The sequence below is a fragment of the Chenopodium quinoa genome, unplaced genomic scaffold (genome assembly GCF_001683475.1).
Source record: "Chenopodium quinoa cultivar QQ74 unplaced genomic scaffold, ASM168347v1, whole genome shotgun sequence".
NCBI classification, from domain to species: domain Eukaryota; kingdom Viridiplantae; phylum Streptophyta; class Magnoliopsida; order Caryophyllales; family Amaranthaceae; genus Chenopodium; species Chenopodium quinoa.
Window position 1 is genome coordinate 505,463 of NW_018744593.1, and position 14,126 is coordinate 519,588.

Consider the following 14,126-nt stretch of genomic DNA (forward strand, 5'->3'; position numbering starts at 1 on the left):
CCTTCGAAAGACAAGGTTTTTTCGATCTCCTTCAAAAGAAAAGGTTTTTCAAACTCCTTCGAAAGACAAAATTATTTGCGTGTGATAGGGTCTCCAGTTTTACAAGGCTACGATTGATAATTACTCGAACTCGGGTTACAAAATTATCACAAGAAATTTTTTCCTCACTGAAGCATCGATGGATCCACTCAAAAAGTTGTATATGCCGAATTGTTATATCTATGTATTTGGATTCTTAGCACTTCTCTGATAAATTCTTGTTTGATTTTGTTAAATCCGTTTTCATTATCATTATTTATTAATTGTAGACGTCATATGACTTTAATCAATGAAATTTAGTGTCCTTTTAGACTTCTTTACAAAAATAAATAAATAAATAAAAATATCAAGCATCTAATTCGGAGTACCATTTGTATGAAGCATCTATTCTTAAGCTTGTAGAAATTGGGATTCCGTTCAATTTTAAGTCCATCCATTAGAGTACGAATAAGAAAATGGTCGGCGGTGTGCTTTTCGACTAAAAGAAGTCAAATTGTATAAATATGTTCGCAATTCGCATTTTGTAAGTGTGCCACCTAACTGATCTTAGCAATGGTCTTTAGCTAGCTACAGAATTTTTCTCGTATTTTTATTGGATGTGATAATTTGCTTTGTTAACAATATTTTATATAAGATAGGAGACTAGAGTAATTGGCTAGTTTTCCGACTTTCAGTCTTGAGATCAAGAGTCAAATCGGAAGGAATTTTCTTACATCTCCTATTAGATGGGTCTTTTCCTTACCTTATAACTTAAAATCATAACCCGACGTGGATCTATTATCTATCAACATATATCTTCTCAGTTATGTACCTATGATAAGTCATTGATAATTTGATTTATCTTTGGCTTAAAGATAAAACTGATACAAGAACTAATCTAATAAGAAAACTTATAATAAGTGTAAATGACACAATATGAAAAATGACACATGAATGATCCGATAGTGAGCCAATAATAAGGTGATAACTCAATAATTACTTTGGTTAAAAAATGACCTTATTTTATTATTGAATTTGGTCAACCCCCAAATCCAAAAAGAATTGGAATTGGAATTGACCTAATACTGAATCAACCTTTTTCCTAATCAAAGTGAATCGAACTTAACTAAAATGAAATCAAACTGCCCTAAAGTCATCCGACCCAAAATTAACCCTAGCCTGTCAAATCATTTATAACCCACTACAAAAATTTCCAAGCTGAATATTAATCGATCTCAAGTTGACACGACCTTGACTCGACAAATCTTGACCCAGAATTGATTCGGCCTGAAATTGGCCTGACCCAAATTGAGGCGTGTTGTAAGGATAGCCTTGACCTAAATAGACCAGAGCCATTGTGAGTCAACCTAGTATCCATCTTATTACCCGAATTAACACCCTTAAGACCCTAATTAATATTACCATTGTTTACTCTTAATATATTTATGTCAATTCCATGTTAAGTATTCATAACAATCTTGTATTTGTACTTTCTCCACATAGGCTCTCGGATAGAGGTGTCAATTCGAATGTTCGGATCGAATTCGATAAGGTTGGGTCAGATTAGGTCTTTTTTTATTTTTTTGGTGAGATCTATTCAATTTTTAAAGTTGAATCATTCTAAATTATTATTATTTTCATGTGAGGTCGAATCATGTGTGATTTTGACACCTCTACGAGTCTCGGACAACCTATTGATTTCTGGGTTACTCTGCATTTTATATTACGGAGTACTTGGTATTATAAAAACAAGACTTTACAGCGTGGGAACGACCATTTGACCTGGATGAATGATGGTCAATTTGGACACTGTACAGTTGCATTTGCATCACTTCCATTCCATTGGCATAAAGGCCGTTACACTATTAAAAGCACAGCCCCCACCACGTGTGTTTTTTCTCTCTCCACCTTCTTCTTTCAATGTCTCAAACTCTCAATTTCAATTTTTTTTTTTCTTTCTAAATTTTCCAAATTAAAATTTAATTCTCTTGCCGTTCCAATCTCTAATTCTCTTCCCATCTGAATTTGTACCTTTTTCGACATTTTCCATGTTTATCTCAAACTAACCCACATTGTCCAATTCAATCCTCACGCAAATTCATGCATTTTTTCGGTCCAATTACCCATGATTTGGACCCCCATTAAACCCCTTTTCTTTTAATATAATTTTACTCATCATTTCACGAAATTATCCCTTGATTATTCAAGATTTTTAGCTAAAAATATTGGGTTTCTTTAATTCTTGGAAATGAGTATAAATGGTGAAGAAAAAGCTGTGTTTGAAATTGCTTTGGTATTTACAAAGAAAGAAGAAAATGGTGAAAGTGAAGATGAGGATGAAGGTAACAGATATGAAGTTATGGAGATTTTGGTTGAAGAATTGAAGAAAACTGGGTTGATGGTTGAAGAAGTTCCTGGCCTTTCTCATGAGTTTATTAAGGTCAGTTGCTCAAACCTTGAAATTTACAATTTATTTCTATTAGGGTTAGGAACTAGCTTTTTTCGGAATTAATAGTCGCGTTGTTAGTGTAATTTGAATGAGTTTTTTCGAATCAATTGTCGCGTTGATAGTGTAATTTGAACGAGTAATGTGATAATCAAATTGGAAAGGAAAGAATATTTGTTTTGCAATTGACCAGTCAAGTTTAGTCTCTTCAGTGTTTCGTTTGGTTTATATATATATAGTCAAAGTAGGCAAGTTTGGGTGTTTGGGAGTCTAATTCCTTAATTTTAAATATTAATTACATGGACTTGATTTGTTGTTTACTTATCTTTCATTACAAATTGGCCTAATTAGGTCATAGAGTTGTTTATTTTATATAGTTGTTTAATTTGATGTTACTTATATTGCATCAAAATAGCCTAATCAGGTCATTGTTGTTACTAGCAAGAATTTACTATTCTATGATTAAGACTGGTTTGTACTCCGTAGTTGTTGATGATCCTTTTTTGAATAGCTCAGACTTCGATGTCCAGGCCGAAAAGAGGTCATGTGGGTGTAATTGTGTGAAATTAAAGGGATGGGATGTTTAGTTGAGATTGCATTGACAAATAAGGGGGAGGGTTTAAGTTTTTCCACTTAGGTGTCATAAGTTGAAGATGGAAATTGAGGAAAAGACGTGGAGATCGGATGCTGATACGAAGTTAAGTCGCTCAATATAGAAATACGAGTAGTTTTTATTTCTGATTTAATATTGTAATACTTGAGCATGAACCAGCGCTTTAATCTGTTTCCAAATACAATGCTACAATGAGCGCATTTTAGTTCTGATTTTGGTTATAAATGTCTATATGTATTCAACATTTTTGGCAAATTGAGTTGAAGATTGAAATTGAGGAAAAGACATGGAGAGGTTCCTCCTACGAACATAAGTAGTTTGATACAGCAATAATAGTATCTATGTCTAATCTGATATTGTAAAACTTTAGCAGGAGCCAGTGTTTAAACTGTTTCCAATGTGTGCTTTTAAGTGCTGATTTTGGCTATAAATGTCTATATAAGTTCCTTCCCATGTATAATATTGGGAAATGAATTGGTAATAGTGTGTTTAAAATGGATATTTCTCTCTCAGTTGGCAGCACCTTTGGAGGCTCTTGGAAAGGCTGCAGCAGAATTACAGATAAGGAAACGAACCAATATCGGTATTAAGCCATTTTATTTTCTTGTTCAATACTTAATATATTTTGTAAAATATCATTTTACCATTAGGAACCTTGAATGAGTGCATGACTGAGGTTACGAGGAGTTTAGTGAGGATCATTAATAAGTAAAATTACTTCCCCAACACCATTCCTCAGTCATTGGATAGCCTTGTAACTGCATAATTGGTGCTTTGAGTGACGCAAGGATTTTTGATTTATTTCTCAGGAATGGACTTAGCTTTTGACTGGGAACAAGTTAAAGCCTTTGCGAGGCAGGCTGATGGCTCATTGTTCAGTTGGTGTGAGCGCCATCATTGCTACCATCACTTAATTTATGGAATAGTAAGCATTCTTCAGACTTATGAAGTGTATTTTTCATTTATATTATTTACTGTGCTTATTTTGTCATTTTCTTATGTATCAAGACTACTGAATTTTTTGGTTGACCTCTGCCCCCAATTTTAGCATATCAGTTCTGAGAATTTTGAATTCTTCCTTTCTCATTTTAGTGATGGTGATTTGAACTTTAACCTTGAATGCTGTTAGCTATGAAGGGAATGCTTTAGAAGTAATTCATCACTCCATATTAAAAAATTGATTATTGCAGGTAAATAACAGTAAAGTGGCTGTACCTCTGAAATATGGCTGCAAAAATTTCTACTGGGAATCTTGGGAACCTCTTCTTCGGAAGCTGGAAACAGAAGGCATTCTCAAACAAGTATTTCCTTTGCATGGTATGAGGAATCCTAATCATTGCTGACTTTCTGCATTTCCAGTAGAGTATAAACTGAACTTTGTGATAACAGATGAACAGAAAAAGAAGGAGATGCTAAGGAGTTGGGCACTTAACTTTTGGGACATTACAAGGCAGCCAATTGATGATATATACCTATACTTTGGAACCAAGGCAAGTTGAAATGATACATTGAATTCTGTGATCTACTTCCATGCTTTCATCGGCTAATATTTACTAAGGCAACTTACAATTTGCAGATAGCAATATATTTTGCCTTTCTTGGAATGTACACTCGGTGGTTACTCTTTCCTGCGGCATTAGGGATTGTATTGCATTTAGTTGACTTTGGGTAGGCACCTACTCTCCTATCTAGAACTTCTGTCAGATTATTAAGCTCCTCAATTTTCCACATAGCTTGCAATTTTCTATTGACTGCTGTGTATTCTCTAGATCACTACAATTTCTGGCTCTTCCGGTGTTTTTCATAAGTATCATATCATGGGCTGTATTCTTCTTCCAGTTCTGGAAACGCAAAAATTATGCCCTCATAACCAGGTAATTTTCTTCATTAACAAAAGCATCATGGTTTATTTTGTTTACTTTTCAATTAAAGATATCAGGAGCATCATGTCTTAACCAGCTCTTTGATGCAGATGGAACATCAGTTACACAGTTGGAACAGGACCTGGATATAAGATATTTGGAATGGATCTAAACTCTAGGAAGCATCCTCTGGAATTCACAAAAAAGTTGGAGGCTGATATTGTCAAAGGGAAAGCAGCATACCAAAGAGATGAATGGTTAGGACGTCTAAAGAGGATCAGAAATGATACAGTCATTATATTGAGCATTATTTGTCTTCAGTTGCCTTTAGAGCTAGCTTATGCTCATCTCTATGAAAAAATTGGATCGGACATCATAAAGTAAGCTTTCTTTGTCTGCGCTTTAAATAATGGACTGCAAATTAAAACTTCTTTGTAAGTCTTGAATTGGTATGCTAATATGTTACTACTTTGTTTTCAACAACCACCACAAAGTTTTAATCTCAAAATGATTTGGGGTTTACTAACATGGATCGACATAAAAAACCGTTCGCAAAAAATTGAACAAAGAATGAAAAGTGATAAAGTGAAAGCGAGCAAGAACGGAAGCAGGGTAAATTGAAAACTCAACAAGAGGATTGAAAAATAAACTCTGAGAAAGGATTTGAAAAAAAAAAAAAAAAAAAAAAAAAAAGAGAGAGAGAGAAGGTAAAAAAGTTAAGGAGAGAGGAAAAACATGCGTATGAGAAAACCTTAAGGAAAATAAGAAGATTTTGCAAAACACAATGAAATTAGGTAAAAGGAAAAAAGAGTATATATACTTCCTCTTTTTTTGTTCAATTTAGATGCATCAATTTCCTTTTTAACTAATAAATTCTCTCTATCTCTCCATATCACATGGACCCTCTTTATTTTTTCTCTATATCTCTTTCTACTCTAAATTGTCTAGGAGTCCGTAATATCAAAAGTGATGCGTCTAAAAAAAAATGGAGATGTATTTAATTTCATGACAAGTCTCAGCTTAGATTTTCTCCTCTCCACTTTATCCTATTCAACGCTATAGTTCCTTAATCCCCAAAAGACGCATATCACTTTCTAATCACCTTCCTCCTAATTTTCTTAGGTCTCTTTCCCTACCTCTCACGATCCCATCCCTTTGCCACTTTCAACCTTCCTTACCAAAGCCTCACTCAATTTCTTTCTTACATGGGAAAACCACCTTAAGCCATTCTCCCTTGTCTTGTTCTCACAAGATGTGACCCCTACTCTTCAAAATATCTCATTTTACATACAATTCTTTTTTATATGGCCACACATCCAACTGAGCACACGCATTTCCACCACATTCATCGTATAAACATGACAATGATTCACAACCTAACATTTCGATACGATATAATATTTTAAGCCTAATTTTCATGGGTTGTAATTTTACCTTTAATCTATAGGGCATGCCAGGATCACATTTAAAATCCTGTAACACTCGTCCACTTCAACTAACCTGCTTTTATTCTTATACGAAGGGATTATTTTTCCTCCACTTAATTGGCATGCCCCAAATCTTGTTGAAGAATGTTGTCAACCATTCAATTCTTTTTTTCGTGAAGAATATTGTCAACCATTCAATTCCTCTCTCCCAAACATCTTTAAACCTCAATAGGAATGTCATTGCTACCGTATCATTTTAAAAAAATATTCCACCTCGACTTTTTACAAACTTCTAAAAAATGAAATGGATTTTGTCACTTATATCTCATGTAGTAATGCAAATTATGCCCAAAGTACCCCACTTTACTTAGTAATTAGCATTGTGGAAAAGAAAGGGTGCTGTAGGAAGTAGAATAAACTACAGTAGGCATATTTATGCTACTTTCTGTTAGTGGATATTATTGTTGGGAGATCTTGCAAAGGAAAGGCGAATATTTTTTTTACTTATTTAAAGACGGTGGTATTATATCAATAGAAGCATTAGCTATAAATTCCAGTGGGATGTGGAAACTAGAACAATTGCATGTTTAAGGATTATTCCACTTTAGCAAAAGAGTGACGTGGGTATCTGCTGTGTGTGAATTTTATTGATTAAAAATAATATTAAGGAGTATGTGTGTTGTATCAAGATAGCATAACATTACCGTTTTATCTCTTGTATAATTATCTCAGACTCTCATGTGGGACTGGATGAGGGGTTCACATATACACACCTCTACCCCTAAAATTGTTCATTAGACCCTTGATTGCAATTATATAGACAGTATAGAATAATTATTGCTAAATGAAATTTTGGAATAAGAATCCAAATTTAAGACGTCCATACAACAATAAGGGGGATTGGAAGAAAATTTAGTTATGTTCTTGCAAATATCTAAACTTCAACACTTTCTTGCTTGTCCATCTACACGCTTGTTCAAGTCATGTCTAGTATACATGAATTTTACCTTCCAACTGTTTAACCTAGCTCCTACAATCATTATGCTCATTAGAGTATAAATCAGGGGTAGGATCATGAACATGAAGAAAATCTATTGCTTACTTGCAATCTAAAGAAATGGTCATTCTCTCCATATCTTCTCTTTTGATCTTGTTGAGGCCTTCACATATTCTCATAAGATCTGCAAGAAGGCGATTAATAGAGTAACTTTGTTTCTGGAAGCCTCTACACCAAATACAGACCTTCTGGATAAACCACTTGGCATTAGCGAAGGAAGTGTCAACATATACCATAAACCAACCATAGGGTGGAAAATCCAATTCTACAAGAGTGTTTGGAAGAATTGGAATTAGAGGGAGGAATAAGGCCATTATCAATCGAAGGCATTGGAGAATAGAAATTTCCACCTGAGGCAATTTGCTTTGTGGAGGATATGTTTAGGTGATTCCTGATAATTCGCTTTGAATATGATATGATTGTAGTGTCTCTGGTTTTATAAACAAAGAAAGTGGAACTAAATACTCCATTTGACTCCTTTAACAATGTGGGTACTGGTTAAAATATTCTCAACCAAATCGCCTTACGAAGGTCTTGTGGAATAGCTGGATAGACAAGAGATTTCAGATAAATCAAAATCTATGGCTAGGATGGCATGGATTAATTCTTCTATGATGACGAGGGGGCAATTGGGGCAATAGGAATTTGGAAAGATTTGACAATACTTAAGCAAGTCTCAATGGAGCACCGTATCCCTCCAAGGGATCCCTTTTGGAAGCTTGATGCTTTTCTATAACTGCTTAAGGCTCAAGTTCAAATTAAGGGCTCCAATATTTGTTGCATGCGCACTAGAAAAAGAGAAGTGCTGTGGGAAAGGAAGCGAGAACAAGGCATTAAGGTTTTTAATTTTATTTGTCATGATCTTAAGTGGGTGACAAGTAAATTAAAGGCTGTCTAGATCCCTCTCACCCACAAAAACAAAATCTCTTACATTCATAGTCTCTTCGTCTAGAGCAAATGGTGTTTTAATGAGATTGCTAGCTGGCCTTATACCTAGCCCAAAAGAAGTCCTTTACTCGTTACGAAGGCCCAAATACTACTAAGTATTAAGCAAGGAGGTCCCACCCCTTGCCAAAACTCTTTCATAGAGGCAGTATAATCATGGACATACTTTGATCTATTACTCTCTTGGGCTATATCAAGAATGACATTATGACTTCAATTTGAAATGGTTTTACTTCTACACAAGCTCATACTCCCTCATTATACAGAATATGAGTGCCCAAGCCTAATAAGAAGTTTATTTATGGTTAGAAAAAGTATTTATTTTGAATATGCAAATTTTTTTCTATCAATGTGGAAATACTAGTGGCTGATTAATATGATCAGTATTTTTGACTGAATTTTCCGAAAAAAATTCAAAAGGAAGACATATGTCATATGTACAGAAAAAGCTAGAAGCAGTTACTTTCTAATTATTATAGATAGTTGCCAAAAGGGGGCACCAAAAAATAAATATAAATAAATAAATAATAAGAACTTAAAATGTAAATGTATTACTGCTGTTACCTCTTGTCTATTTTTGCTGATTAAACAAACTATTATATACTGTATATATTTACTTGAAGTATGTGTGCATACTATTGGATGCTTTAATTATACTGTAACATGATTTATTGCACTTCATGTAGTAACAAAAGTCATATCATTATTCCATGTTCAAATTTGATAAAGATTTCTCACTGTCTTTCTGCTTCCGCTTTATATAATCATTATAAAAGTAATGCATTACAATGATTATGTAATTATCTATTGTTTAACCTTGATGATAGAGCTGGTCTTTATTAATAGAGAAATTGTATTCCTTGAGGTGGAGATATTATTAACTACTTGTAGCAGCATTGTTGCTACAAGAATAGAGTAATAACATATAATCAACTTTTCTGGTTAATTTGATAGGTTTGGGCTGACGGCTGTTTACCTACTTCTTATTCAATATTTTACGCGATTTGGAGGGAAAATTTCTGCTGATCTCATAAAAAATGAAAACATTGACAATGAAGAGTATCAGGCAGACAGCTTGATTTACAAGGTGAGGAATGGGAACAGATACCTAGGTTTGTTTATTTGCTTAATTTTGAAGGTGATTACCTAAGCAAATTCCCTTTATTGGCATTTCTTTGCAGCTGTTTGGGCTTTATTTTATGCAGACATATATTGGAGTTTTCTATCATGCTTTGCTCCACCGCAATATTATGACACTTCGCAAAGTTTTAATCCAGCGTCTGATCGTCTCTGAGGTTGACATATTTTTATTGAACAGATATCAGATTCTACTTCCACTTAAAATTGTGATAGTAACTGTGATGTGTATCATGTTTGCAGGTTTTTGAGAACTTGCTTGAAAATTCTCTGCCCTACCTTAAATACAGCTATAAAAAGTTTGGAGCTGTTAGGTGAGCTTTATTATCCTTTTGTTTTTATTTGCACCATCTTTACATTTAAATGAAAGTAATACAAGTTAGTGTAGCCGTTAGATCACCTTTATGTTTGTTAATGCATTTACCAATTATCAAGGCTCAAGAAGAAGCACGATAAGGGGTCATCAATTGGGAAGGTAAAAGTGAATTCGAGAGTAGAGAAAGAGTATCTGAAATCTGCTTACTCTGCCAGCATTGGAGGAGAACTTGAAGATGGACTGTTTGATGGTAATACTCGTAATTTTGTTATTACAAGCTTACTTTATTTGTTTTTGAATGGCTTAGTAATGTAGCTTTTGATACATCCGAAGAAACTTTACTGTCAAACTGTAAACTATATGCAGATTTTCTGGAGTTGGCTCTGCAGTTTGGAATGATTATGATGTTTGCAAGTGCATTTCCCCTCACTTTTGCTTTTGCTGTTGTGGTGAGTAGTTTATATTGGAGTTTTCTATCAATCCTAGTTTGAGGCACCAAGTTAAAATCTATAACTAGATGTTGATGCAGAACAACATTATGGAAATCAGGACAGATGCTCTAAAATTGCTTGTCATGCATAAAAGGCCTGTTCCTCGTGCTGCTGCTACAATTGGAGCATGGCTGAATATATTTCAGGCAAGCTTTCAAATTGTCAATCTTTTTTGTGCTTACTGCAATTATGCATCCCCTTTAACATGTTTTTTGGTATTAACCATTACAATTCCAATGCATAAACTCTTAGTAATATCCTAGAAAGATGTTGCAAAATATAGTGTGATTCTCAGCAGGCAGCATTTATGTTGAATATTTTCTGTTCTCCATTTATAAGTTAACTACATTACTGATTGGATATGGTTTATGTTTTCTGAATTTCAGTTTCTAATAGTGATGTCAATATGCACCAACTGTGCACTTTTGGTTTGTTTATACGATGAGGAAGGGAAATGGAAATTAGAGCCAGGGCTTGCAGCAATTTTGGTCATGGAGCATATCCTCCTAATTATAAAGTTTGGCTTTTCTCGCTTTGTCCCTGAGGTAAACCGATGGTCTTGTACTATTCCTAGAAAAAAAAAAAAAAAAAACAGGAAAGTGCTAGTGTAGATAATGAGTACATAAACGTGCAATTCCTATTTTGCAGGAGCCTGCATGGGTTAGAGCGAGTCGTGTGAAGAATGCAACACATACTCAAGATGTGTCTAGAGAACTCTTGAGGACCATTTCTGGTGGAGAAAAGATGTTGAACCCTGCAGAAATAACGAACTGACACCAAAAATGCTCGCCTTGTACATTGGTATATAAAAGTTTTGTAGGATGCCTTGTAGATGGTACATATAGTTATACAGAGATGTCATTGCCGTCTGTGCCCTATATCAGTGTCTCATCTTTTGATTCTTGTTATCTTTCTGCCCAGTCTTTTGCTCGAAACTGTACTTGCTTCAAGTTGTATAAGTGGGTAGTGGATGCTCATGGGTTCTTTTAATCTCAAAGAGAAAAGAACAGATTTTACAGTAAAGCTGAAAACTTAGAATTTCTTCCAGATTTTGTTTTGTTGCTCTTGTTGCTTTGATGACTCAAACCAATATGCGGCTTTTCTCGGCTATTTGCCTGAGGGAACAATTAGCCCAATTTCAGATATTTTGGAAGAATATTGCAATAATAGTTAACACACGTAAAAGGTGGTGGTTTGGAATTCCCCTTGTAACCTTGAAATCACAACTCACAAGGTTACATTTATCGAAATGTAGATACTTGGGTATGAGGATCCTTATTCCCCCCTACTTTCAAGTAATGTAGGTTTAACTTTTTTCCTGCGTATAAGAAAATTGTTGGTAATCTCATTCCGTTTATCAACTATACAAAATTAGATCTTTTGTCCGAAAAAAAAAAAAATACAAATTGCACATTCAGGAAATAATCAAGTGACGAGTAGTTAAAATAAGTTTAGTAAAAGAGATGTCAAATTCAACTAATTAAAAAAAAAGTTAGTTTCAACATAATTAAATACAAGTAGAATTTAGTAAAACAATCAACTAAAGTATATTTTTACATCAAAGTGATTACAACAAAAATAAGTCCATGAAAACAAAGCCCAATTGATGGAGTTATATAGAAATATTAATTACTGTAACATGTTGAACATCATTGGTCTGAGGAAGCCAGCAATTCAAGGATAAAGAGCACGAGATGGAAGTAAAAAAGAGAGAGGAAGAGAGTAATTGTGACTTTGCGTGTCCTATGTAAAGGGTCAACGTAAAATACTGAACCCAAGAAAGATCCTAAAGCTTATTTAGGTAGCTTACCTAAGCTTTATTAGTTTCTAATTTTACAAAAATGAAAAAAAAAAATAAAAATTACACATTGACTTTGCGTGCCCAATAGTATAGCAACCAAGCCAATGTAGGATACGATTTGTGTCCTATTATCCAAAAATATCAAGAAATTATGCACGTTTTTTTGTGTGTTTAACACATATTTCAGTTTATGTCACCTATGTTAATGTTATACATAGATATATGGTGTGTTCGTGCTTTATAGCCCTATAGTCATGTGCATGGTGTTATAAGATAGGGGTAAAAAGGTGGATGAATGTAAAAAAAAAAAAAAAAAATGCGAATAAGGTTAGTTGGAGTGTAAAAATGTGTAAATGTATGAATAGTGAAAGAGGTTTCCAAAAAAAGGAATAAAGCTAAGCAAAAGTGAGTCGAGCTTTTTAAAATTACTAAAAATAAAAAGCGAGAATTTCATAAACGAAGGAAGTGTTAGCAATAATGGCAAAGCTAATACACTAGCTAGCCTCCAACATTGGATTTTAAGAAACATCAATGTAAACACACAAAGTATATTGTGTAGAACGGACTCACGTGAGTCCGGTCATACAAACAGAAAAAAATAAAAATAAAAAAAAAATTTGAGGAAAAAAAATTCTTAATTGTCAGAAATTAGATAATAATAATCAGATATTAGATTATAAATATCAAATATAAGATAATAAGTGTCAGAAACTAGATAATAATGGTCGGATATTAGATTATACTTATCAGGTATTAGATTATAATTGTCAGATATTAAATCTTAATTGTCAGAAATTAGATTATAACGGTCAGAAATTAGGTTATAAGGTTATATATATCAGATATTAGGTTATATATATATATACTTCCTCCGGTTTTAGTTATTTGCAACATTTACCCAATCAGGGTGCTACCTATTATTTGCAACAAATTGATTTTTTCCTTTTTTGGTATTAAAGACATGCTTACACATTTAGCATTTTCAAAAATTGTTTATTTCATGTATGTATGTATGTATGTATATACTGTATATACAATTGTTTTCAAACCATTTACAATCTCTCAAAAGAAGTTAACTCAATTAAATTTAGGTACAAAAACTCAAACTTAGAGAAAGTCACATAGACATGTCAATTTTTTTGAGAAAAATGATAAAATATAAGAATTGCTATAAATTTAACCATATACATAATGCAACCCTTAAGTCAACCTAATTGCCACCTTTTCCTAGTTTTGCATTGAATCAATGTTTCCCAAAACCACTCTTCTTGTGTTGATCACATGAACAAGTCCTACTACATTGTTGGTTTGCATATCTCACAGCATCTCTCGCCCATCTCTTTATATCCTCCTTAAACATCGTTGCATCGATCGAGTTAAAAGGCGGTAATTTTCCATCTTTGAAGTTAGTCGAGATCTCCCTAAAAGAAGTGCTTGAGGAAGAGGAGCCATTGATCTTCCTACGACGTTTCATCAACGTATCTTCCCTTGAATCTACCCGTTTGTCGTCTTCTTCACCGGGATCAATGGCTTCTTTAATAGACATAATTAATTTTCTTGAGACTATTAGGCAAGCTAGGCTTGTCTTTGACTTTTGTTGTGGGAAATTTTATATGACACGAGCCAAAGAAAATTATGTATATATGCAATGTGTTGGAGCTATAGTAAAGTTGGAATTTTACTAGGATTTGAACTAATCCTACGTTAGTACCTTCGAGAATGTACAAAACTAAGACTCGTAAAAATAATTTTTCCTAATGTTAATTCTATGAAACTACCTAGATAATCTTAATTACTTTGTATAGTACATAGAAAGACTATATATATATTAGCCGGCATCTAGGCAACTAGTCTTTCATTGGTCAATTTGCTTTATGGAACATTGCTCATTGACTTAGACTTCGAAAGATAAATCATACTTCGTATTATAGAGCTCTTTCCCAAATTAAGGTCAAGAAGAACCGCAATTCCCAAATTGCAGCCAAAGTTTTAAGAATTCCCATTCTACCGTCC

At 33.7% G+C, this 14,126-nt stretch overlaps 1 protein-coding gene across 1 annotated transcript; it reads left to right on the forward strand.

Moving 5' to 3' along the window:
• The first annotated feature begins 1,907 nt into the window (after window positions 1-1,907).
• LOC110699576 (anoctamin-like protein At1g73020) lies at window positions 1,908-11,359 on the forward strand. Its single transcript, XM_021877078.1, has 16 exons — window positions 1,908-2,458; window positions 3,591-3,660; window positions 3,887-4,002; window positions 4,268-4,394; window positions 4,467-4,567; window positions 4,654-4,745; window positions 4,847-4,951; window positions 5,050-5,319; window positions 9,323-9,455; window positions 9,550-9,663; window positions 9,749-9,819; window positions 9,941-10,071; window positions 10,188-10,270; window positions 10,351-10,458; window positions 10,699-10,857; window positions 10,961-11,359. The coding sequence occupies exons 1-16, from the start codon at window positions 2,267-2,269 to the stop codon at window positions 11,084-11,086; spliced, it is 1,998 nt and encodes a 665-aa protein (XP_021732770.1). The 5' UTR covers window positions 1,908-2,266; the 3' UTR covers window positions 11,087-11,359.
• The last annotated feature ends 2,767 nt before the right edge of the window (window positions 11,360-14,126 follow it).